This window comes from Xyrauchen texanus, chromosome 26, assembly GCF_025860055.1.
Source record: "Xyrauchen texanus isolate HMW12.3.18 chromosome 26, RBS_HiC_50CHRs, whole genome shotgun sequence".
In the NCBI taxonomy this organism is placed as follows: domain Eukaryota; kingdom Metazoa; phylum Chordata; class Actinopteri; order Cypriniformes; family Catostomidae; genus Xyrauchen; species Xyrauchen texanus.
The window spans coordinates 27,227,691-27,255,145 of NC_068301.1; the positions used below are offsets into that span (position 1 = coordinate 27,227,691).

The following is a 27,455-nucleotide window of genomic DNA, read 5'->3' on the forward strand; positions in this document are numbered from 1 at the left end:
AAGCCGTCTCATGTGTCTCCGTGTGTAAAGTTTTCATTATGTAACTCACAGTAATGGATACACCTGTTGACATGTTCATCTCGACTGTTTACTCCAACAAAAACTTGCCCTCTCTTACCTGCCTATGTATTCAAGCAACCTGGCAACTCACTTTTGTGTTGATGGTTTAGAAACAGCCATGACTCACCATGCAATTACACAAGAAATTATTACATTTATTCTTATTACCATAAACTTGTCAGGGAGCCTAAGGCACGCTTCTCAAACACCTGTTTAATGTCAAGATAAAGGGGATGAAACTGATTAATAATACGATTTTACATGGCTTTTAATACACTATCCAAGTGCTGAATCCAGGCTAGTATAAAGCTCTTAATTGAATTGTTTTATGCAGACTAAAAGTGAGCTGTTACAGCACGAATGGACAAAACATTAGTTTTGAGCTCCAGAGAGAAAGAAGGGAGCATGTTTCTAAAAAAAAAAATAAAAAGCAGCCAAGGTCACAAGGTCTGGGTCATGGTGGTTACACCCAACTGTCCGATCATCTTTCACAAATGCACACATACATACAAACGCACAAACAACCTCAACAAGGGGTGCTGTTGACACACCCACACTTTTTTGCTGTGAACCTAGATAACAGTATGGGGACGTTTCCTGTCGTCATGGCACCCAGCCCATGAACTCTCAGCCTCTTTGTTTAGTTAGTGGTGCTTGCTAAGACATCGCTATTATGTGTGTTGCATATACTGTACACGGGTTACGTTTTTGTAAAAGTTTTAGCTCTGTTTAGCAAGTTCTCGCAAGCTTCTGTCATGCACTAATACATTTTGAAGTTGTTTCTTGATAATTTTATGATAAGTTTGGATACTTTTTTAAACTTTAAAGTGAGTCACTTTTAAATGACATTGTGTTGAAAAGAAGGACCGTGTTATTCATTACAACATCTCCTGTATTCCACCTAAGAAATAAGGTCATACAGGTTTGGAGCAACATGAGGGTGAGTAAATTATGACAGAAGTTTCATTTTTGTGTGAACTTTAATACCATAGAAGATGGAATTGTTCCAGTCACAGTCTTTTCAAAGTACTGTTACACAGCAGTAGCCTACTTGTAGTTAATTAAATGGGCTGATAGCCAAAGAACTAATGAGAACATGGTGGAATGTGTTCATACACTTGTGCAAGTGAAAACCAACTGCAAACTATGCTGATTTCAGAAGAATAAAGTAAGTATACTTTTCATTGTGTCAAAAACAAGCCGTATGGCATGATTCAGATCACGTTTGCTCAAGGTCATACGGATATAAGGGATAAGGAAAGAATTCTGTCTGTCTCTTATTATTAAAGGGATAGTTCACACAAAAATTTTAATTCTATCATCATTTACTCACCCTCATGCCATCCCAGATGTGTGTGACTTTCTATCTTCTGTAGAACACAAACAAGGATTTTTTTTTGAAAAATGTCTGAGCTCTGTAGGTCCATACAATACAAATGAATGGTGGCCTGAACTTTGAAACTCAAAAAAGCACATAAAGGTAGCATATAATTAACCCATATGACTCCAGTGGTTAAATTAATTTCTTCAGAAGCAATATGATAGGTGTGGATGAGAAACAGATCAATATGTAAGTCATTTTTTTACTATGAATTCTCCTCCCTACACATTATTTTTGGCGAATGTGCATCGCCAAAAACAGAAGAAGAAAAAGTCAAAGAGAATGTGGAGATTTATAGTTAAAAAATAAAAAATGTATCTGTTTCTCACCCGCACTTATTATATCTCTTCTGAAGATATGGATTTAACCACTGGAGTCATTTGGATTACTTTTGTTTCTTTTATGTGTTTTTTTGAGCTTCAAAGTTCTGGTCACCATTCACTTGCAATGTTTGGATCTACAGAGTTGAGATATTCTACTCTAAAGACTTGCTTTGACATTGACTTACTTTAAAGCTTAAGAAAGTACCCAAAAATGTCATAAAGGTATCCCATGTGACTCGTGTGTCAATCTTCTGAAAGCTTATTATAGATTTTGGAGTAAAACAACCTGAAATTTAAGCTATTTCACAGTGAAAATCGTGTCCTTTGCCACAGCTATTCTTTCAATCACAACAGTGCAATTTCTCACACAAAACAAGCTAAGTTAAACAAGCTTCTCTCATGCATTTATGAACTATTGAGGGGTGAGCAAGTGATGACAGAATTTACATTTTTGTGTGAACTATTGCTTTTAGCACAATACTTGCTCACTCCCACGATTAGCTCTTAATTGGCATCTCTTTCTAATACATTTTCTTTGCATCCCTCCACTTGGTTGAAGTGGAGATAAAATTCTGCTGAATCTCTTTTCAGTTCTTATAATGGCCCATGAATCATCATCTCGCCTTGACCTTGACTGTCTTCTGCCTGCACTCTTCATAACTCTGACTCATCAAGCTGGCATGCTAGGAATGAAGACAGGGAACAATGAACTCATAGATACAGTATGAAGACTCAGACTCATACATAGTCCAACATCACATCATTATTAAAGAGCTATGGTCATGAAAGAGCGAAAATTTAGCAAAATGTTAAAATATATTTGATCTGCAGGAAAGAAGGTGGATGGAATTTGAACTGATGCCAATTGGATAACATCCCTCAGTCCAGTGAGTCAATATCCCAGTAAATCCAGAACAATAATGAATTTGTGCAAGAGAGAGCTTTTAACTTAAAAACCTTTTTTTTTTTTTTGCTGTTTTGTGTTCTTGAAAACAGCATGGACAGCAGGCTTTGAGTTACTGTATTAATGGTGTAACGCATGAACCTGCCAAAATGTGTCTATAGCTTCAAACACAAGAGGACAGTATGGAGCAAAGTGCATGTGATGTGTTGTTTCAAGATTATTTGACAATGTTTTGGAAGGGAGCCAAGGCTTTGAAGGAATATTCTGGGTTCAATTGAAGTTAAGTTGAATCGACTGCACTTATGGCACAATGTTGATTACCAGAAAACCTTTATTCCAACTCATCGCTCTTTGTCTTAAAAACAAAAGAAAAAATGTAGGTTACAGTGAGGCATTACAATAGAAGTGAATGTAGCCAATTTTTAGAGGGTTTAAAGGCAAAAATAACATTTTACAAAAGTACTTCCTGTACATTAATTCTTCTGTTAAAACACTTGAATTACTTGAGCTGTAAAGTTTTTACAGTCATTTCAGGTTGTAGGTTTTAAAGAGTTACGTCGTCATGGCATCGACGTTGTATTGGATATAACGTTTCATGGAAAACGTTAGTAAGCAATTTTATCACTCTAAAATCATGTTTAACATATATTGTTTACATCTTGTGGTTATACTTTTGAAGCGGTCAATTTTTTCAATTCCATTATAAGTGCCACACTGTTAACCAGATTGTTCCTTTTTTTATTTTTAAGAAAATGATTTTTTTTAAATACATTTTTTAAGTAATAAATATTATGCCACAAATGCTTTTGATTGAGCTTAACTTGTCTTGAACCCGGAATATACCTTTAACAGTTATCTACATCGTTAAGTACTCTGCTCTTTAAGTCTTGACAATGTTTCAGAAAGACATAAATATTTAAAATGCTCTTGTCTTCTTTCTGGAAGTAATTAATATGGTCGTGTAAGTCTTGCACACATACGGTTTAAAGGGATAGTTCAACCGAAACTGAATATTCTCTCAGTGACAAGATGTACAGTGAAAAAGGAGTTATATTTTGGTCTGAATCACAAAGCTGTGGCATGGCATTTGTAAATGAAAACTTTTGCTTTTGTGTGATTCTACAGTCATACCAATAGGTGTCAGTATAAAGTCCAAGACCATTGTCACATGGCCACACACAAACACATGCTTACTCATGCACAGGGTTTTAATCTGTAAAATTTCTAGAGGTGCTATAAAAATGAAGTTCACCTTGACAACGGAAGCCATTAACACCTCACCCTTTGCCAACTCATTTTAATGGCCTTAACTGTATGACTGACCCTAAAACAGCAGTGAGGGCTGGTGGTGTGTTACGTCATATGTGAATGATGAAGCAGATGAGGACAGAGTGTGTAAATGGCAATTAAATTCCACCTATGACCACTGATTAAGCCTTCCACTCATTCCGTATTCTGGTTGTATGAGATGTGTGTACTTAAGACATTGAAATAGAGAAATATTTATATTTATGCATTTGGCAGATGCTTTTATCCAAAGCAATTTATAGAGCCCTTATTACAGGGACAATCCCCCCGGAGCAACCTGGAGTTAAGTGCCTTGCTCAAGGACACAATGGTGGTGGCTGTGGGGATCGAACCGACAACCTTCTGATTACCAGTTGTGCTTGAGCCCACTACACCACCACCACTCCATATACAGCAACAAATACTGTAGGCAAAGAGGATGTGTGTAGCCCTATCAAAAATCATGTTAAATATACCTTAGTCAGAGTAGACACAATATTTAATTTGACAAAAATTAAATGGAGGCTGTGAGGATGATGTAGATGTACCAATATCCATTAAATATGTTGTACTGTTGCATACCAGGGTGTTGATTGTGCCTACCAAACACTGGAATTCCACAAATTCCCATTATATTGCTGTCAGGTGAAATTCATCTCTTCAAATCACTAGCCTATAAAATACCTTCACTTTTCACAGGTTTTAGTGAAGGAAGAATCAGCTAAAACCAACTGAATTCAGATAAACTGGACCAGATGATAAGAGTGATAATGAAGAGTGGAGCTTCGTCAAGTGCGTCTGCTAAAGGAGCCTAATGCAGATAAATAAATGCAACATCGATTTATACGGATTTTATGTCTAATGGATTTTTTTTGCCATTAGCCTGCAATGATGCTCTCTGAAAGCTTCTTGCAGTATTCAGAGTAGTGCATCAATGTCCCTTTGTGTCTGTAAATTGATGTATGATTCACCAGTCAAACCTGTTTATTAATGTATCTTTAGACCTGGACATACTGTAGTTTATGGCCAAACTTACAGATGAAGTGTGCAACTTTTTCGGTGATAAAATTCTTTCTCTTATCCCATCTTAAAGGGATAGTTCACCCAAAAATGAAAATTCTCCCATCATTTACTCAACCTCATGCCATCCCAGATGTGTATGACTTTTTTCTGTAGAACACAAACAAATGTTTATAGAAAATCTCAGGTAGGTCCTTTTTTACTACAAATCTCCACTTTCGCATTCTAAAAGTAAAAGTGGAAATTTATAGCAAAAAGTTTTCAATATTGATCTCTCGCCCACATCATATAACTTTTGAAGATATAGAGTTAACTTCTGGAGTCTTATGGATTACTTTTATGCTGCCTTTATGTTCTTTTTGGACCTGCAAAGTTCTGGTCACCATTCACTTGCATTGTATGGACCAACAGAGCTGAGATATTCTACAAAATAATAAATCTTTGTTTGTTTTCAGCAGAAGAAAGAAAGTCATACACATCTGGGATGGCATGAAAGTGAGTAAATTATGAGAGAATTTTCATTTTTGTTTGAACTAACCCTTTAATATAAAAGTTAAATAATATTTAAACTTTTGGTACACATCTTTGGTTTTGTGTTGACAAAGGGGTATTTGAGCTTGATGGTGCTGTGAGGGTACTTACAGTATGGCAAAAAATGTTGGAAAACACTTCAGTAGAAAATGGGTTGAAATGGTTGTTAGGCATTGTGAATACAGTGCCTTTGATTTTGCATGATGCATTGGTCTTTTAAAGTGTTTCCTCTGCCAAGAGAATAACGTAATTCAGGATTCCATTATGTTTGCATCTACTTTTCCTAAGGGCCCCTCTCATGTTTTAGATTTACAATGATTTGCCAACATTCGGTACTTCCAAAGCCTGGACTCTTGATCACAAAAAGAGCAGGATCGAGGAGATAGGATACAAGTGATGCCTGGAAACTGTCAACATAAAATCTCTAGTGGGCATTCCTTTTCTTCCAGATGATTATGTCAGAAATGTTTTGCAGTATATCATTTTTATTTTATTTTAATTAAGATCAAACCCTAAACCACATCAAATGCATACATAAAGAATGTTTGATTTAAATGTAAATTTTAATTAAAATGTTTAATTTAATCGAAACTTCATAGCACTAATACTAAATTTCCTGGCTCTGTCTAAAAAAAAATTATAATCATATTTTCATGCTTTATATTTACATAATCTTCAGAACCAAACCACACAAGTGCAATTGTTTGCCTAAATTAATTTCTCATCTGTGATTACGTTATTATTTAAATTTGGGAGTGTAAAAGAAGATGCATTACGTGTTGACAGGCCATTAAATATGAACAGTTAGAGTTGTTGAAATGGACTGTATACTGGGCACCATTAATGCACTCCTTGTAATAGATCAGAGTCAAACGAAATATTAGGTTACCTGACCTCATATAGAGAAACAAAAAAAGTAAGACAATAAACTGAAAGACAATAAGCTAGAGGGCGAGAGAAAGTTGGAAACACAAGAAGAGTGTGACACAAGAGGATTGCACCAGAAATAGGACAAAGAAATGGATGCTGATGAAAGAAAGCAGTGGAATAATAAATAGTTTTTATCCTGTGTAGACCAGACCAGACTTACTGTACATGCCTTTAGTAATTTATCAAGTGATGTCAATTTAGATGCTGTCAAAAATGCAGCGCTGAGATGTTTAGGTCATGCCAACATAGTCTCATGAAAGCTTGTAATAATTCATGCGAGATGGCAAAATTGAAAGAAATGAAAAGGAATTACTTTTATTAAAGCACTATCACACTCGCAATCATGCTGTATGTACTTATATCAGCATGGCTTTGATTTGGCTGCAGGCGAGGTATCACAGCTGTGCTGATTTTGGTCCATACAGCACGTTTGCGAGTGTGATATTACAAATATACAACAGTTCAACAAACAAGTAAATAAAACATGAAGAAAAGACTAAGGACTGTCACAAAAACACACATTTGTGCATTGAACTACTTTCATACGCCACGGATCAGGATCTGCATTTGCTAGTTCTGAAGATGCCTACAAGCTTCCGTTACCAGTTTAAAAAGTTGCTTTATAACTAGTAACAACGGTTTTGGCTGTTTCCAACAAGTTATTGGAGATCCAAAGATGTGTGTGTGTGTGTGCGCGTGCGTGCGTGCGTGTCTGTGTGTGTGTGTGTGTCTCAGAGAGAGAAAGCGAGAGCAATTGAGCACGTGAGACTACCTGCGTCTGTTGCGACTCCCAAGCATAGATGAACAGTAAATCTATATCTGTTTAACTCTATTCCTCAGCTGTAGTGTACTGTAAGTCAGCTTGCTGATTATAATGTCATTTTGGTCAAATACATCCTATTTTCTCTATGTAAAAATAGCTGTCCGAGTGGGGGTACTCCTCACTATTTCATGGTAACAGTGTGCAAGAGTCACTCACTATAGAAACTGTACTCTCCTCCGCCATCCTGAATGTTTGTTTACTTATCTTCTAAAGTGGACACCCTAGTGACAGTTGCCATCATGAAATACTCGCTGTAAAGTTAAGCTTCCCGCCACTGTCAGCTAGCATCCAGATTGGATGATCCTGGTAACGTAGCAACAACCAATGACAGAGTGTTTTCACTCTCACGTGTGCACGCTCAGACACATCTCATGTGCATATGTAAATTCACGCTTTAATTCAGTAACTGTACATTGCACAACCTTGCACAGACATTACCACTTGAATTTTATAAACGCCTCTCTAATCTATATGTAGCCTATACGGGGCAAACTGCGTTCCGTATGGGTTTAATATGGAATGCTGCTTTGATGTTTTAAACACAGGATGATTCCATATTATACGGTACGGTTGGCAACCCTACTCTGGGAACCAATAGTATCAGTATCAGGTCTGTTGTGTCTCGCAGCTATGATAAGCCTTAATGCTGAAACTGTTGCTTTAACTCTATATCCAGCTGTAGTGTAGTAGTTATCCGAGTGATCATGGAGTGGAGAGGCAATTGACGATGACTTCAAAGAAACCACTCGCTGACTGGCAGCACTTACTTAAATGAATATCGTCAACTCCTCTGGTTCACAACACATAAAAATGACTATTTGTTGCCACCTGCTGGCTAAAATCTTTAATGTCACAGGGATAAATGAAAATAGATGTGTCTAGCTCTTTTAACACATCTGCAATTCTCTTACACTTTAGTTTAGAACACAACGATCACAAGCGGAGTAATACAAACAGTGATACAAAGCGTACAAGTGCAGCAGTTCTGAGACATATCGTCCAATCAGATTCGAGTACCAGAACTAACTTGTTTATTGCCATATAGAGACTAACCAGTCAACAAACAGAATTTCAAACCGATAAAATGCAGGTATCAAATTATAGCTAGCCTCCTATCCAACACTTTATTTTTTAGAATGGAAACCTCATTGAACAAATTTGGATACTCATTCCATTTTTATTTATGCAATACAAATGACTGATGTGTGTCAATAACCTACAATAAGTATTTCTCGTCTCATTCCAAATCCTAAACCAGTTATCCGTATAAACCGAAGTATGGACTGCCTAAGGCAAAGCCTATAAAACAGAAAGCCACTGAGAGACCATAGAGCATATTCTATAACCTTCTGATCAGCCCCACAGCTCTGATTGCATTTAAACTGCAGCCATTAGACATATGTGAGTGACTTAATGTGTATATACAACCATGAGTGGATGAAGCAAGCATATATCCCTCCTTCTTCACATTGCAAGTGGTCGGAGCGAACTGTGACTAATCGTTGCTGAAAACAGTGTGATCAGAACAAGAGAGGCAAGGAGGGAGGGTCTCATGCACACATACACACGCTCGGCGCACACACGCTGGATCACAAGCGCAGCAGAGAGTGGGACATCTCTGTCCTTGCTGTGACAGCTGAAGAGCAAGAAAAGGAATATGAAGACACAGGAAGAAGGGAAGCACAGGTCCACATGAGGCACTCTTGTGTGTTTGGGGGTTTTAGAGAAGGTGTGCCTGAGATAATACTATGGGGAACTCCAACAGCAAGAAGAAGACCCAGGCCAACATTACCATCAGTCACCGCACTAGCAAAGTGAAGTCTATCTGGCACTTTAGACATGTGGATAAATTCAAAGAAGGTAAGGGAAGACTGGAAAAGGCTACATATTAAGCTTAACTGCTTGGAATAAGTTGTGTGGCAGTGAAATATTTATTCAGATTTGATTAGGTAATTATGCAGATTTAGCATGACATGTGTACCAGTTGTATTTACATTTATTGCAAGGATATATTTATTTGCGAATTTATTTCCATATGTATATTCACTTTATTACACAGTGCATGCCTTCTTGTTTGCTGACACATGTTTGCACTGAATTCCCATCATAATGCGTATGTTGTTGTTTCCCATTTTATTTGTATACAACTGGACTTCTAATTTGTAAGTACGATGATGGGTCCATAGAACAGTATTGGTAGCATTAACATTTATGCATTGCACATCTTTTATCCAAATCAATTTATGGTATGTTTGTATGTGTATTCGCTGGGAATTGAAACCATGAATTTGGTGTTGTTCTATGTCGCCATGTTCTATCAGAGCTACATGAATTATGGTAATACCATGGTACTTTGATAAGCATGATATTTCCATGTTGCCATGTCAAAAAATATGATTCTGAAACTTTTTTGTCAGTGTGTGGGTTGTCAAAATTTGAGAGTTTGTGTCCCAGATTTTGTCAGTGTGGGAGGTAAAAAGATCCAGGTGTTGCATCTTTTCTTCTGTTCCAGCGGGTTGTTTCACAGGCTTGGGAGGTTTAGGTGTGTTATTGAAATGGAAAAATGCTGTAAATCTGTCATGGCTCCATCATTTATGGCCTGTTTTCCTCTCCCCTCTGGCGGTGAAATCAGATAAACAGGTTCACAACAGAAATACCCTACAATCACGGCTCTATTATTAAGCCATCAGACTTTCTGTTTTTGTGTAACCTCTCATTTTCTAAAGCGTCCAACAGAGGTCTGAGACTAGAGGATACTAGAGGTTTCGTACTAATGTGAAGACACATCAGCATTGATCTGTGAGTTTAAGCTTTGAGTGTTACGAGAAGACAATCAGTTATTTGCTATATAAAAACACGAGGAAATGCCAAAGCACTGAGACACCGTTCCTGAACATTTTAAAGAAAATTCAATCAAAATTGCAAGGGATTTGAATGTTACAAAAATGAACAACACTCCTGTCAAAAACAAGCCTTTCATCTTTGTCCTGGATGTGTCTTAATGAAAGACAAGAGGCTTGTGCATTATACAATTCACCTATTAGACTTATTTCCATTCCTCTTATGTGCTTTGCAAGTCAGTTTACTTTTGAAGTAGAGAAACTTCAAAACAACATGTATTGTTTGAATTTTGTGGTAACATTTACATGCTTTAATCTGAAAAATAAAAATAACATAAAACACAAAACAGTCAAAAACATGATTTGGTCTAAAAATCGAATTTCTAGGCTACATAAATAGCTCGTTGCGACTTCTGGCTCAACTGGATAGAATGCATCACATTTGAAAGAACCTAGTAAATTCATGAAATATATTACCTTTTGTGGTTGAAGAAAACTCTATTAACTTTAAGATGTTATTTATGACGATTTTAAAGAAAAAACTATTTTTCTCGAGAAATTGAATTTCTTGAGTTTTTTCTTAGGAACACTTTTTTTTTTTTTTTTTTTTTTAAAGATAAGAATTTTCTTAAGAATTTATTTTTTTCAGGAATACAAAATATTTGTAACTTTTTTTCTTATGAAATTAAGAAGAAAATGGTAGTTAAGAAGAATTTTCTTCTTGAGAACATTTCGTGAATCCAGCCCCTGAACCCTGTTGTTCAACAGCTACTGGAAACCCTTCCCAGAAGAGTGGAAGTTTTTATAACAGCAAAGGGAGGATCAACTCCCTTTTAATTCCCATAGTTTTGAAATTAAATGTTTAACAGGCATATATGGGCAAGTTGTTCCAGTGTCCACATACTTGGGCCATTTACTGTATCTCGGCAGAATACATGGAACAAGGAAATTTGCCAATTGGAAGTAATTGCTATTGTTTTTAATCAGTAAAAGGGAATAGTATAAAAGTGTGCGGATCTCTTCACTTATAATTTAATGATTTATGCTTTGATCAGGCACTTGCTGAGGAAATGTTTGATGTGTGTGCAGTTTACCCAAATTAGCAGTAAAGACAATTGTGTAAAAAGGGGTCATAGCGTCCAAAGATTTCCCCTTTATATTTTCATATATTGAAAATATAAATATAAAAATGTTATATATTGTCCTTCAACACCGTTCTGTTGACATTTCAATTATTTGTTGTTTTTTCCCTCCACTCAAACATAGACTAAAGAAACAGAAAGCTGCGTTAGTCATTACAACCAAAGTTATTTTTATGTTTCGAATTTTAATTTAGTTTTTATTTCTACTTCTTTAAATTGAATTTGTCAATTCAGTTTAATTTCGTTTTATTTCAAATCATCCCTATCTAAAGAAATAATAGTCCATACTGAAATGTCTTTCTGAATTTTGTTCTCTATCTGTCGACTGATTTGGGAAAATACAGTACATACAAATGAGTCAACACAGTAGTAACTTCATCACGTGCAAATTCCCGGATGTCTAATGCGGAAGTAAGAGCGAGTTCCGCGCATGAGGCATTAAGGACTTACTTATTAATATTATGCCCTTACCCAAACCCCTTATCTAAACTTTACCAATCAGTAGAGTGTCTGAACATGATAGGAAGCTGTTGTGTGTGACAGAAGCAAGTAATTGTCGTGTATTAGATGTAAAAGATGTCCAGAGACTTCATTGGCAGTTGTGAATGTCATAGGAATTCAAATGAGCGCAGTCGCACGATATCATATGAATTTAGAAAATGTACTCAATGAAGTTCTTGATTTTAAGTTTTTAACCATGATTAAACCGCAATGCGAGCACCATTTTTTACCAGCCTTCAGGTCCTGTGAAACTGCCTTGTTTAGTTTCTATTACATTGGATACATACCCGTCTTGTTCAAGCGTATTGGTTGACTGATGAGTGTGCCTGTGCACATGCGAATTTGTGTGTGCGTATGTTTGCTTAAACACAGTGAAACAACTCTGCCTATATCTCTGAATTCAGGGGCTAATACAGCTGCATGCAGACACAGATGTTATTTATTTATTAAATATTTTTCATTGCATCACAAATGTCATGGACTCAGCTGGACTCCATCCAGAGTCACAAAGGCTCGAGTCCGAGTCAAGTCAGAGTAAAAATGCATCCAAGTAAATGACAAGTCCATGTCCATTAAAATTGGCTCTCAAGTCCGAGTCAAAACTCCAGTACCCCAACTTTAGATCCATGTTTTTTGTTTTGTATTTTCAAAATGCTTCATAAGCCATTTTGGTAACATTTTATATTAATGTTCCCATTGGTAATGGTTTATAAAGTGATTAATTATTGAATAATAACTCATTTAAAATGCATTATAAATCATTGATATGCAGTTATCACAATATACATAAAAATGGTGAATTTCATGCAGAAATAGTGGCCATTTTATCTCACATGTTATAAATGCTTAATAACACTTATTCAATATTCATTATCTATGAAAATATACCTTAAATTAAAGTGGGCACTTATGAATAATGTATTAAGGAGTTCCAACAGTGGAAAACCTATGTACATATTAATGTCCGTATGAGTTAATGGTAATCAGGATGATATAGTACCAAATACAGTATATGTTGTGAATATATTCTAAGTAAGCTGGGACACCACTCGGAATAGCACCGTTCTTTTGACACCAACGCAACAAGGAAAGTGACCACACAAGTGAGTCAAGACATTACAGTAATTAATATAAACACAAAGCAGACTGTAGCAAAATTGCACAATCTCTCCTTGTAATCTCACAATAATAATAATCTTTTTGTTTTTGCTGCATTGTGATGTAAATCATGAAATAAGCAATTTTTTTATGTTTGATTAATACAAGTATGAATAAGTGCCTTTATTAATCATTTACTGAGTATAGTTATTAAGCATCTATAAGCAAGTATTGCATGAAACTCACCCTTTTTATTCATATTGTTTATTGCAGATATATTTTAATAATACATTTGTAAATTACTTATTAGTCATTAATGAACTCCTTTATAAACCCTTAACAAAGGTAACCTTAATGTAAAGTGATACCGCCATAGACATGCTCCACAACTAACTTGGATTGTCTTCCATGCATAGCTTCACTCATTCATAGAGAGGAGTTTATTCAAACAAGCTGCATTTAAATGCATTCCAACATACCAGCCTCTATCCTCACACATGACTGAGCAGACTACACAACAGAGGGGTCAGCCCATGTGGTGGCAGTGCTGTGCACATGTAGCCAATGGTCTATACCGGCTTTAACATTTATGAGAAAATAAAAAATTCCTTGTAACTAAGCTCCACCTTGATGATCTTGTAACACAAAACTGTTCAACCAATGTTCCTTAGACTAGTCCCCCTCGTCCTATTAATGCCTGTACCACAACTCCTTGGAATCAAGTAATGCACTTGGAAGCAATATGTTAGGTCTCTTTCCAGGGATGTGGTCACATGAATGATGATTAACACTTGGACATAACTCTCTAACATATTGGTCTTCCCAATAAATCAGAATGCGGTACTCTGTTCAGCTGGGAATGGGGGAGGGTTAAACAAACTGCTACCAGGAACCAGGAATTGAATAGGAAAGCTTTAGGTATGTGGATCGTGCTTCTCAACTGAGATTGTTTTTAAACCTCACAGTTAAACAGCTTTCATTGTACAATGTAGAACAGTGTGGCATATCTATAGCCACTCAACTACTACTCATTTGCAGATGCGTGGAACAATATGGAATTATATGTATAATTGAGAAAATAAGCAATTTGTTACTGTCAGCAAAAAGATTCTCCTGATTACAAGCTTTTTTTAATAGAGAGATTTCTGCTGTTCTTGCTTGTGTTTGTGGAAATTATCATTGAGAAAAGACTACAAGAAATATAGCTAGTAAGTGACACATACCACGTTTCATTATTAATTGCCAAAGCATTGGTAAAATACATAATTTTATGACAAAATAAATCAAATGGCCAATGAGCAATGTGACCAACCATAGAAAAAATGATTTAAATTGTCTCTGTATGATTTAATCTAAAGTCAAAAGTCATTTTTATTTGTATAGCGCCTTTCACAACACACATCGTTTCAAAGCAGCTTTACAGAAGATCATGTATTAACAGAAGATAAAACTGTAATATCTATAAAGTCTTAGAGTCATCATTGTGTAGTTTGATAAAATACGAATTGTGTTTAAAAATAAGTAGTTCAATTATAATTGTATTTATAACTCCAGTGAGCAAGCCGAAGATGACAATGGCAAGGAACACAAAACTCCATAAGATGTTGATTAATGGAGAAAAATAATCTTGGGAGAAACCAGACTCACTGTGAGGGCCAGTTCCCCTCTGGCTAACATCATGAATATAATGTAAATATTACTTATGTATAGTGCAAGTCGGATTAAAATGATTAAACTAAATAAGTGTTAAGGGTCAGTGTTTTGTATTTTTTATATGAACTGTAACATTAATTAATAATTTATTTGCACTTAACTTTTATTTGCACTTTATTTAACTGCAGACGTTCACAACTGTCCTTGTTAATTGGCTGATGAAGGCTTTTGTTGGCAATTAAATTATAGTTTTGAAATGTGAAATGTATTCCATTTCAAGATCGTAGTCCATCAATAGACCGAGGGGATGCAGGCAGAGTTCAGGGATATGAAACGCAGTTCAACCTAATTTCAGTGAGGTTCAGACAATGGCATATGAAATATCCCATGTCTTATGGTTAGAGTTGGCATCAGTTCATTCTCTGAAGTCCATCATAATAGACTGAAGTGATGTTTGGCTGGCACTGGCTGCATTTAGTCATCATCATTCAGCGACACGTAGCAGTGGAGTCTGACACGAAGCAGGAATGGTGCTGGATCCAGCCGGTTCTGGTGACCTCAGTATAGGAGTCCCGAGGTTGAGACAGGGAAACAAATAAAATAATATAAGCATAGATTCCATTCAATTTATTGCAGAGTTATAAATCATGATCAATGTTTCTGGATTCTGGTTCCCTTCAGACCTAACTAAAGCAGCCTAATTGTGGGTTGGAGGATAAATTAGGTGTATGCCTGGAAAGATGAGTCTTTAGTCTAGACTTAAACTGAGGGAGTGTGTCTGCATCTCGAACAGTGTTAGGGAGACTATTCCACAGTTTAGGAGCCAGATATGAAAAGGATCTACCTCTTTTTGTGGATTTTGATATTCTAGGAACTTTTAACAGCCCAGAGTTTTACGATAGTAATGAACGTAATGGAATATAGCATGGTAGAAGATCACTTAAGTACTGCGGAGCTAGACCATTCAAAGCTAAACACAACACAGTCTCTTTTAGACGGTAGCTCTATCTCCCTCGCCTCTGGCGTGCTCCCTTTTTATCCGCAGTGCTTACTGCAATCAGAAACAGGTGTTAGACATTATAGCGCTCAGGTGTGTGCACCCTTACCGCTTTCTCTCTCTCTGGATGAACGCTTGACCACTCCCCTGCCGACACAGCGCTAAATTATATTTGTATGAAAGAAATAGCTAAAAAGCTGAATTTCCACCTCTGGTTTAAGTCAGAGTCCTATTGTTGTTTATTTTGTCATTAATGAATGTCTGACAGTTCATTATCCAGCTTATTACAAGACTACTTGCCAAATAAATGGACATGAAAAAGTTTTAATGAGTTAAAATAATTGTATTAGCTTAGTGGTACAGATCGCAGTGATTCGAGAAGTAGGAAAGATGACTCGCATATGTTGATATGACTTCATCCCCGGATGTGAGGTTGTTATTTAGAAATATTAGACCGCTAGATAGCACCATTGACCAGTCAGAATCGAGTAGTCCAGAGACCCATGTAATAAAACCGTTTATGACCTTACCCCAATAAGGGAAATCCAGCTTGTCTAGCATAATCGATGTAAGATTGTGCTTGTAACTGTGTTCAATATGTCAAAGCTTTGCAAAGATTATAGCCTTACTTCCTGTTTGGCATTGTCTACACTAGGTATGTTGATGCATTATAAGCAAACGGTTTGGTTTATAAAAAATCTGTGACTACTGTTTGACCGCCACTGTCTGAAGATTATTTTACCAAAATTTGGGCATGATCCAATGAAAACCCTAGGATGCGTTTGAAAAAGTATGTTTTCATTTAATATTCATCACCTATGAACTGTTCTTGAACTGTGAGATAAACTTTGCTGCTTTTTAAAACGTTGTTTCCTAGTTTACTGTCAATATGTCACACTGTCTGTCCCACATAAAAAAAAACTGAACGTTCTGTGCAATGTGGAACATGGTACATGAAGAACTGTTTCATTTTGACCTTTGGTAAACTCCAGAGAGGGAAAATCAAGCACCTCTGTCTATAATAGAATTACAGCTAAAGAGAGAAAAGGAAAGCAGTGGTGCTTTTGTTGTGAGAGAAATCCTCTTATTCTCGCAGTCCTGTCAGCCTGTTGTTAAGCATCCTGTAGTAACACTGTGTGTGGTCAAATCTAACCATTCTTTAGCCCCTTGTGCAGGGTTTTCACATAGCATATAAATTTGAATCTTTAAATCTTTTTAGTGGTCAAAGCAAGTTTGCAAAGAGTTTATGTTAGACTCCCAAAATAACTTATGATGGTTGCACAATATTTACAGGCCAACAGTCATAAGATATAGTGTGACTCAGTGTGTGACCTTTTTTTTTTTTTTTTTGTTGCAAACTAATTTACGAACATGCTGCCTTGAATTTATACCAGCAAAGGAATGATGATGTTTAGCCCTAAGCTAAAATGACATAAACACAGACATTAGTATGGACATGTGTGTGTGTGTGTGTGAGCATGTATTTATCACTTTGTGGGGACCAAATGTCCCCATAAGGATAGTAAAACCCGAAATTTTTGACCTTGTAGGGACATTTTGTCGGTCCCCATGAGGAAAACAGCTTATAAATCATACTAAATTATGTTTTTTAAAAATGCAGAAAGTTTTCTGTGAGGGTTAGGTTTAGGGGTAGGGTTAGGCTGATAGAATATAAAGTTTGTACAGTATAAAAACCATTATGTCTATGGAAAGTCCCCATAAAACATGGAAACACTACGGTGTGTGTGTGTGTGTGTGTGTGTGTGTGTGTGTGTGTGTGTGTGTGTGTGTGTGTGTGTGTGTGTGTGTGTGTATACACCGATTAGCCACAACATTAAATACCACCTGCCTAATATTGTGTAGGTCCCCCTTGTGCCACAAACACGGCATCAACCAGCATCTCACAATAGCATTCAGAGATGATATTCTTCTCATCACAATTGTACAGAGTGATTATCTGAGTTACTGTTGACTTTGTCAGTGCGAACCAGTCTGGCCATTCTCTGTTGACCTCTCTCATCAACAAAGTGTTTCTGACCACAGAACTGCCACACACTGGATGTTTTTTTTTGTTTTTGGCACCATTCTGAGTAAATTCTAGAGACTGTTATGTGTGAAAATCTCAGGAGATCAGCAGTTACAGAAATACTCAAACAAGCCTATCTGTCTAAAAATCAACACAAAAAGTGTCTTTAGAATGCTATATATTGTTTATTTCCATATTACTGAACATAAGCCTATCATTGGCCTACAGTTCACAACAATCTAATTTGCAATTGAATTTGTTAATCAGTCCGAGATTTATAATAAGGTCTTGTCTAAGGACGCAGCAATGCACACCTACATCAGACGGACACTTTTGAAGAATCTTGGTTGTGTTGCGTCATAAACATACAATTTTTAGGTTGCTGTGTCATGTGGAAGTCTGAAACTTCCACTTGTCTGAAAAACACGCCTTGAGATCCCTGCCTTCGGAGTTGCACTCCTTCAAGCTGTGTTTGTACACAAGAGCATGTTCTAATCTTGTGTTGTCTGCTGTCCGTGAGCGTGTTTTGTTCTCTGTTTTTATATGCTGCAGATTGCCTATATAGCGAATTTCGCTTATGCCTTCTACACACTACACGATATTCAAAGACGTCGGATTGTGGTACCGTTCACATTACACATCTGTCTGTCTTGTCATGGAAGTCGTAGTCGGGGAAGACCTATTTATGTTTCAGTATGGAAATGCTCCTGTGCACAAAGCAAGTGTGGTGTGGAAGAACATGACTGGCCTGCATATAGCCCAGAACTGAACCCCATTGAACACCTTTGGGATCAAAAATTACACATGCACTGTTGGCTGCTTAGCCAAGAGAAACACTCACTACATTGCTATCAATGATGTCATGACCGGTTCGTAAGCCGTGACAAAGAGGGAGACCACACATGGGTTAAATGCTCAATAAAAGTAATTTATTAAAGAAAAATGTTTAGATGAAATGAATTATAACAAAACCAACAGAAACCAAAAATAACACATGTCTGAACGGGGAAGAGGAGAGACTGATGACTGGACGAGAGCCGCTTAAATGCCATGCAGCATACACTAGCACAGGTGCATCCCATCAATACTGATGAGCCAAACGACTTCCTTCACTGCCAGTCTGCAACACAAAATACAAGCACAGAAGAAAAAACAATATGATCCCAGGGGTGCCAAGTGCACTGTGGGATAACATCGAAGCATGGTTGATAATGGGGCTTATAACTGATTATCACACTGAGTAAGGCATTAAGATTAGCAGTTGACAGTTTCCATGTAGACACAGTATATCTGCTTGCATTAAGATTTTTTGCCTTGAAATAATGCAGTTCTTACATACCTTTACACAGCAAAACTATACAAACCACATCAACTATTCAATTACATCTTTCCCCACATATACACAACCTCTGGGGTTACATTTGTACTAAATAAGATGAATAACACAAAATAAAGGTCATTAAAGTGTTAAAACTGGACTAACTGGCTTCTTGAACTTGAACTTCATCTTGAACTACAACATCCCCCACTGAGTCACATCAAGAGATATACAAAAATAAAATCACGATCTAAGGGACCTTAAAATAGGTTTCAGAGGCTCATATAATATACGTTTTTGACATAGTTTGAATCCCAAATAGATTTCAGAGTTCTCATTTCTAAGCATTTTGAAAGGCCATCGCAGACTACAGCTCCCACCTTCCCTCTCTCTGTGCATATTGCTGTATCTTTGGATAAAAGTGCCTGCAAAACACATAAATGTATATTATCATTTTACTATTATGAAAGTAAAATTCACATTCATTTAAAGACAGACCTACCATGAGCCTCGAGGTTATTAATCGATGGTATATATAAGCCACCTGACACATGAATTTAAACGCAGGGAATCACGTAACCTCGGCAAACAAACCATGCCAAACCAGCCCAGCAGCAACTGCCCCGTTCCATGACCAGACTGATCTCAAAGTGAAATCGGATTAGTAGGGTTGACTTTTGTTTAGCTTAATTCGGTCTATGCTGACATGAATAGTCCAGTTGCGATGCATTTTTTTAAAGCTACACTATGTAACTGTTTAATATAGTAACAAATAACAAAATGTTATTTATAGACAGTGCAATAAAAATCCATCTTACAAACCATGGATAAACCTATAACCTTGATAAACCTATAATAATGATTTATATTTTAGAGCTGTCGGGACGAATTTCACGGGAAATTCCATACATATGTCATTCGCCCGTGCGTGTCACGTCCTATCCGTACATAGAGAAAATAAGCTCCGGGTACTGTAACTGATGTGGAAGTAGCTGAACCTGAAAGTTTGTTCTCAAAATGAACGAGAAAAATTTACCATGGATCATTCAAAACAGCAAACCTCCGTGGAATCACAAGTTGTAAAAACAAAGAAACCTGAACAGAGCAGAACAGAGTCTACAAGCAAAAAGAAAAAGCGATAGAGTCCGTAATAAAACCCAAATCAACATGGGCTTGGATTTTCAAATGTGGCGACATCTCCAAGATCTGAAAGTATTTAAAAGTGACCCAAAGATGGCTTATTTCTTTATCAGCAGTTAAGATATTTTATTGATTTGGTTTATGTATAGTTGTGTAATAACACAAACACACACACACACACGTCTGTGTGTAGTGAAACACAATAATTATACTGTAATCAGTGCAGAACATTTCACTTGCTAGCACATGTGCGTACTTTTCTTTATGATGGCAGTAATTTATATAAATAATCCCTTTAGTCCTAATCTTGCCAAGGACATGTGAGTCTTGAAATGATGTTGACCACTGGTTGGTAACAATGACAATCTATAAATTAGTTTCTGTCATGATCTATTTGGCCAGAATATCCTGCAGTTATAAAAACTTTACAACGTTTGACCTTATCAGACTAGCAATCATTATGTCTAATGTTAACGAACGTTGCCAAACTTTTGTAACGTCATTTATTTCAAAACATCAGTGTTTCAAATAAGTTAAAACAACTGCATTAGATGTGGCACTTATCTGCACAGATGACATGTTTTCAGATTTTCATCTTTTCTTTTGTTATTTATTTTTCAATTCGCTCTGATAAGATGTCCTGTATCCAGCGTAAACCGGTACCACATTCATCCGCGCAGAGGAGCAGAGCCGAAGCACAACTTACGTCATTACCAAAACAGTGTTCTTCCGCAAGACACATGCAGATTTATTTCTTAACCGCTAGAGGGCCACAAGTTACAAAGTGTAGCTTTAAAATGTAAACACTCTGTGTCTAGTCTCTGATACTGGCGTGTGGATAGATTCAGGAACCAATGTTGGGAGGGTGATGTAGATCATTTACTTCTCCAGAGGGAGACTTATTGGATTTATTGTCTCTGTAGACTCCAGATGGTTTGAATGAGGAGTTTGACATAAAACATTAACTTTAAGATTTTGATAAGATTTGTTATTAGTTGTATCTCTAATATATGTAACATGGGTTGGATATTTATATATGAGCTGTGATGGTTGTTTGTGAATGTACATATATATGTGTGTGTGTGTGTGTGTTATGGGTCGAAACATTAAACACATTATTTATTAAAAAATCTTTTGGAGCAGTAAGTGTACAAGCTCTTTTTGAGTGGCCAAATGTGGGATCCAAACTCGGGCCTCCCACACTGCTGAGGCAGCATGCTTCTGATCACACCACAAGGGAAGGTAAACATGCTTGAGAAGATGCAAAAATGTCTGATCCTAGTGTACTGGAACTCTTGGAAACAACATGCTGACTTCCCATGTGATCATTTTGTCATGACGCACTGAAAATGAAGCAATTGAGTTGGTCTTCCCACACTCTCAAACTACTTATATATTTTAATATTTTGCAATTTATTTATTTTTTGCAAATTTATATAGTTGAGTATTTTGCGAGAAAATCTCAAGTTTCCCATTGATAATTGCACTCACCTTGTAAAATCACTGCGACTTGAATGTGAAGGATGTGCAAGTCATCCACAGCAGGTCTGCCCATGACATAAACAGTTAGGTTATGGGTCTATAGTTATACACAGTATAGTTCATTTTTTGTATTGGTCTGAGGGTGGAAGATGATGCAGTATGTGATCCAGACCAAAATCACCATAAATAGTACTTTAGCTTGAATACAGAAAACAGGTTAGTTTTTGCGTGTTTTGATTTGCCGAACTATTATTGAGATCTATTTCTCTCCAGCTGTGATCCCCTCCTCTTCCTTTAGTCCTTTGGGCTAATGAGTTGGTATGTGCGACAAGTTTGTCCTTGATATGAACTCATTGAGTACTATAGTATCATTCTATTCCGAAAATGTTTTCCTGCTGATAAAACTCCAGCAGCTTTGTGCTATTTTGTGTTCATATTTTCCACCTGACAGAGACAAGTCATGGTAAGAATAGGGAGTGATAGGAGAGATTGAATGCTATAATTAATAATTCCATAGCAACAGACTGCAGTAGGCAAGATATCTCATTTTTCATTATCCCGCAAGCAGCACTCAGACTAATCCCATCGAATTCTGTGAGGCTCGTGTAGGAGCTTGTGTATCCTTCCTCCTTTGAAGTTTCTTTTTAAGCACACTCATTCAACCACAGGAACAAAATGGGAGAATGTCATTGAACAGTAGGATAATCTTTAGCAGTGGAGGGACATTTTCTCATACCCAGAATAGCAATAGGTAACATTTTTTAATGTTCATTTTAATAAGATTCTTGAGCATTCTCCAACTAAACCCCCTTAAACTAAACCTAAACCGGTGACCTCAGAATTGGATTTGTTTTCAGACTAGCACAATCCCTCTGGGAAGAAAGAGATCCCTTTATTATCTGGAGAGCTGTGAGAGAGTAAATCTGCCAAAGATTGTTTCAAGAATTGTACAAACCTGCCAATGTTAGTCTGCCGTTTCCTGAGCTCAAATTGATTATTCATGACATTTCGGAATGTGTTTTGACTGGGGTTTTGTTTTTATTGCTCATATCAAGCGGGTAGCATAGGCTGCAATATAAAGCCCTTTGTGTCTTAATTTAATGGGCCTCGTGCAGCCATTTCCTCCATTAGAGACAAATTGATTTTGCATTTCAGAGGCAAGGAGACAACACCAAGGCCTTCTTTTACACTTCTCAAACACTATCCATTCTGCACAGGTAGTCTGTATTTGATTCATGTAATATGTAGTGCTCTAAAAGCTGCTCTAAAAAATAATGACTCATAAATCTATATTAAAAGGTCATTTGGTTTAGCGTCACCAAATTGACTTGATAAAATTACAACTGTTACCCAAACAGTGCAATATATTGATAGTGCCACCGTGTTTGAAAAAATTAACCTACAATTAGCTTGTTGTCTCTTGAATATTAAGCTGGGATAGGAAAAAGTCTTTGTCATTGAAACAGTTTCATCAACTTTAATCAATTAGTATTACTCAGTATTCACTCACTTATAATATACAGTGACATGAACATTGTAATGTAAATTGTGACCTAAATTAATCTTTGTCAAACAACACTAATTTCAGTGCCCAAATAGAACGGATCACAGCTTTTTACCTGGTGCTAAGACACAATCTCATCGGCCTTGCTAGTCCTTTGATGTATGTTCTGTTAATGAAGTAGGTCAGTGTGCTGAAGTCTGCAGAGTCCTTTAGCCTAGCCAGTGCTTGGCTTGCATACCTGTGAATGTCAATGTTAAGAGTTCTGAATTAGCATTCACTCCAAGCGGCTGCCCTAGTAATGTGTCTGAGAAAGCACTCTCACTTTTGCTGTGCAATCATGCTCCACTTCATCATCATATAGGCTACCCAAATAGATCAGAGGGGCAGACATACTCTCTAAGTTGTTTATAGTGTTAAAATATTTCATCTATCCCAGCTTAATATACAGACACAACGATAAGTAAGCATTCATAGGTTAATCTTGTCGAAAACTGTAAACACTGTGTCTCTGGCTTAGACCCGCCCCAAATGTGTTACTCAACCTATGGTGCTTGGGGGAGGGACTATCTGACTGTTTGAACAATTGCAGAAGAGGGGTTTATTTTTGCAATTTAGTTTGTGGGGCTATTATAACAGAAAATCATACTTCAGCCTTTTATTAAGGAGTAATACGACCAGGCTTGAAAGACTCTGAAAGTAAGTTTCACCAACATGATCACTGAGGAAGTCAGCATTTTGCAAAGTATAAAAAAAAAAAAAAAAAAAAATATATATATATATATATATATATATATATTAGGGCTGTCAATTTAACACGTTAATTCAGTACAATTAATTGTATTAAAAATAACGCGTAAAAAAATGTCCGCAATTAATCGCAATGCCCCCGGATTGTAATAAGGAAGATTCCTGAGAAATGCAAGCTTGTAGTACCACCTGTTTACTCCAGAGGTTAGTAAGTGAAACTTCAGCTGTATGGCAACGCACAGTTTTACAGTGAACAAAACAATCAGATAGCACAAAACAAACATTTGTTACGTTCTTGCATTCAAAACATTTGATGGAGTGCAAATTCGAACTAAGGGATCTCAGGATGTGTTCTAAGTATTAAGCTATATTTAACTTGACACAGTGACCTAAACATGTTATGTTTATGACGCAACGCACCCAAGACGCTACACAAGCATGTCTGATGTTTGTTGAAATTGACGGGTCCTTCAACAAGCCCTCATAATAAATCTTGAACTGATTCACTTGCGAAATGGATTGCTGTGAACTGTGTGCCAATGATTGGCTTATGTTCAATAATATGGTAGTAAACAATACATTCTATTCTAAAGCCGTTTTTTGTATTGCCTTATCAATGATTAACTCTTCTGAAACAAGAATGTAATGCATTTTTATTCTGAATATATATATATAGTTGTTTTTAGAGAAGATCACCAGTGCCGATGAAGGGTTGTGTGTGAGTTGTTTTTAGAGAAGATCACCAGTGTCAGTGAAGGGTTGTGTGCAAATTGTTTTTAGAGAAGATCACAAGTGTCGATGAAGGTTTGTGTGCAAGTTGTTTTTAGAGAAGATCACCAGTTGACCAAGGTCATCGCACGCGCACTCGGGCAGATGATGTCCACGCTTGTGGTCCAGGAGCGGCACTTGTGGCTGAACCTGGTCGAGATGAGGGATGCGGACAAGGCACACTTCCTGAATGCCCCCATTTTCCAGGTCGGCCTCTTGCCCTGTCGCACCTCAACGTCACAGCAGATGCTCTGTCATGGCAGGTAATGCTCAGGGGATAGTGGAGACTTCACCCTCAGGTGGTCCAGCTGATTTGGAGTCGATTCGGCCAGGCACAGGTAGACCTGTTTGCCTCCCTGGAATCCTCCCACTGCCAACTCCGGTATGCCCTGATGGGAGCTCCCCTCTGTACAGACGTGCTGGCACAAGTATGCATTCCCCCCAGTGAGCCTACTTGCACAGTTTCTGTGCAAAGTCAGGGAGGATGAGGAGCAGGTCACCCGCGTGGCTCCATACTGGCCCACTCAGACCTGGTTCTCAGACCTCACACTCCTCTCGACAGCTACTGCTGGTGAATTCCCCAGAGGAAGGACCTTATTTCACATGGAAAGGGCACCCTCTGGAACCCACACCCAGACCTCTGGAATATCCATGTCTGGATCCTGGATATGACGCGGCGGACCTAACGGGCTCCGCTGTGGTCAACACGATCACTCAGGCTAAAACTCCTTCTACAAGGCACCTCTACTCCCTGAAGTGGCGTATCTTCGCTAGTTGGTGTCTGTGCCCAGTCTGTGCCTGCCCCCTTGTGGGTTCGAACACACTCCATGAGAAGTGTGGCATCCTCATGGGCACTGCCCAGTGGCACCTCTCTAGCAGGCATCTGTAGGGCAGCGGGCTGGGAAACACCCAATACTTTCACGAGATACTACAATCTCCGGGTTGAGCCGATCTTGTCCCTTGTTCTTTCAGGTACAAGCAGGTAAGTTTCATTACACGGACAGCTGACCGGGTGTATCACTTGTGCAAAGCGCCTTTCCCACCAAGGTAGGTGAAGCCGTGCGCTCTTTCTCCCATGCGTGTTCACGACTTGTGAACCCTGGATGCTCTAGCTCCTAGCCCTCTGACTCACGAATTCAGTGGAGGAATCCGTTGTCAGACGATACGGTCTCCCTTCTCTGTTTTGGTAGACCTGCGTCTGCCTTGACAGAGTCTCCTCTGCCTGGTTGCTGTGCTTGTAGAAAACTCCTCCCACATGAAGAGTCGGACCTACCACTGCACCTCTCCCATGTGCAGCCCGGTGGGCCCATATGACTTATCCACCACTTTCATACCCCCCAAATAGGGCAGGGTGTGGCCTCTGTGGGGTCTTTTCCCCCTGAAAGAAAAGGAACAGAAAAGAGCGCCTTCCCCGGTGCATTTTATGAGCATTTAGTGCCCCAGCCATTTCTTATTTCTAAGTGGAGAGAAATACTTAGAGACAAATGGCCGCTGCTGGCGCAGCCTGCTCCCATACTGGACACTTCTCCTTCCCCCACCTCAGGGCTATGGGGAAGGACCTGACAGTTTGGGGCATTTGGGGAGGCTCCGTGAAGCCCGAATGCATCTGTTCTTATGCTCGTAGTAGCTGGCGTCCACCTGCATCGGCAGTTCACATGACCAGTTCAGCCTTTGTGGCATTTTCAAATTGGCCCTGATGGAGGGAACGAGATGCTGTGTCCGTCTTGCCACAGGCTGAACTGCACCGCTGTAATGTCTCAGCTCCTCAGTGCAAAACCTGAATTAATCCGCATTCCGATCTCCTTTTTATACCCGTATGTTGGGGGGAGTGGCATGCAAATTCATCTCGTCAATTTCTGATTGGCCTTTTCTCAAAGATCTGAAGGTGGATCAGGCTCCCAAGAGCGACCACTAGTGTACCTACATCGACAAAACTTCTCATTCCCTCTATCAGGGAATGGAGGTTTTGACAGTAACCGAGATTATATAATTAATTTGAACTTCAGTTCACTAAATTGCTGATGTTCTTCTTCAATTGTTCAAGTCAGACATGCTGACTTCACATCACTAATCCAGGTGGCATCTCTTCCAGACGTCCTAATACATTTGACAACTCAAGATTCAAACAACTTCTTACATCTTTATGAAAAGGGGAATGAGAATGGATACAACTGGATAGTTCATCTACATGGGGCAGTTATATTGTGCAGTCTTTTTAAACATTTGATTGGTTTGTTTTCAGCAAAGTTTCTCAACACCAATAGGGGTTGAACAGGATTTGCTTTGTGAAAGTGATATCAACATTCCATGTGTTTTATCAATTCCTGAAACAGAGTATTTACTAAGCTAATGTAGCAAACATCTACATTACAATCTCATATCTTGCTGGTAGCTGCAATATAATTTTCCATTTCCTGCAAGTTTTTCCATTTTCTGCTTACTTTCAGAGTGTCTGTTGTTCAAACTCCTAAAAAAAACTTTTAAAAGGCAACTAACATTATGTAGATAGAGTTTCATATTATTAAGTTTACGATAATGAAATTTGATATGCTAGACACTATTTGGAACATATATTAATTTTAACTCCTACTTTTCTATCATAATAAATTCAAACTACTATTTATATGATAATAAATAGCAAAATTGTATGCATGGTATTATAAGATAAATCATCACGTCTTGTTTTAGGTGAGAACAGTGACAAATAGAGGGCAGCAGAGGAAGGGCACTGGTTAATGCAGGGTTGTTGTTGCACATCTGGTTAGAACATGTTATTTCCAGGACTCATCCATCAGTCTCGCTAAAGTTCCAAACTGAGCTGCACTGCCTGTGGGGAGTCTGCTGTAGTTCACTGTGAGGTGGCCTTTCCCCCAAAACACCAATTTTATAACTGTTGTCATTTAACATAATTTTTAAATGAGTGCACACCCTTAGCTTATTCTCTTAGTCAAAAACACAAATGGAACAAACATTTTAAAAA

At 37.8% G+C, this 27,455-nt stretch overlaps 1 protein-coding gene across 4 annotated transcripts in view; it reads left to right on the forward strand.

The window, feature by feature from the left end:
• LOC127619865 (uncharacterized protein KIAA1522 homolog) overlaps window positions 1–27,455 on the forward strand; it is a 74,425-nt gene that overhangs the window by 10,309 nt on the left and 36,661 nt on the right. For 2 of the 4 annotated variants that reach the window (XM_052092881.1, XM_052092882.1), the window contains exon 1: window positions 8,860–9,119. The exons of the other annotated variants lie outside the window; for them this stretch is intronic. In XM_052092881.1, coding sequence (XP_051948841.1) covers window positions 9,008–9,119 — 112 coding nt within the window. In that variant the 5' untranslated portion in view covers window positions 8,860–9,007. Of the gene's footprint in view, window positions 1–8,859; window positions 9,120–27,455 lie in introns of those variants that run through there. 4 annotated transcript variants of the gene reach the window in all.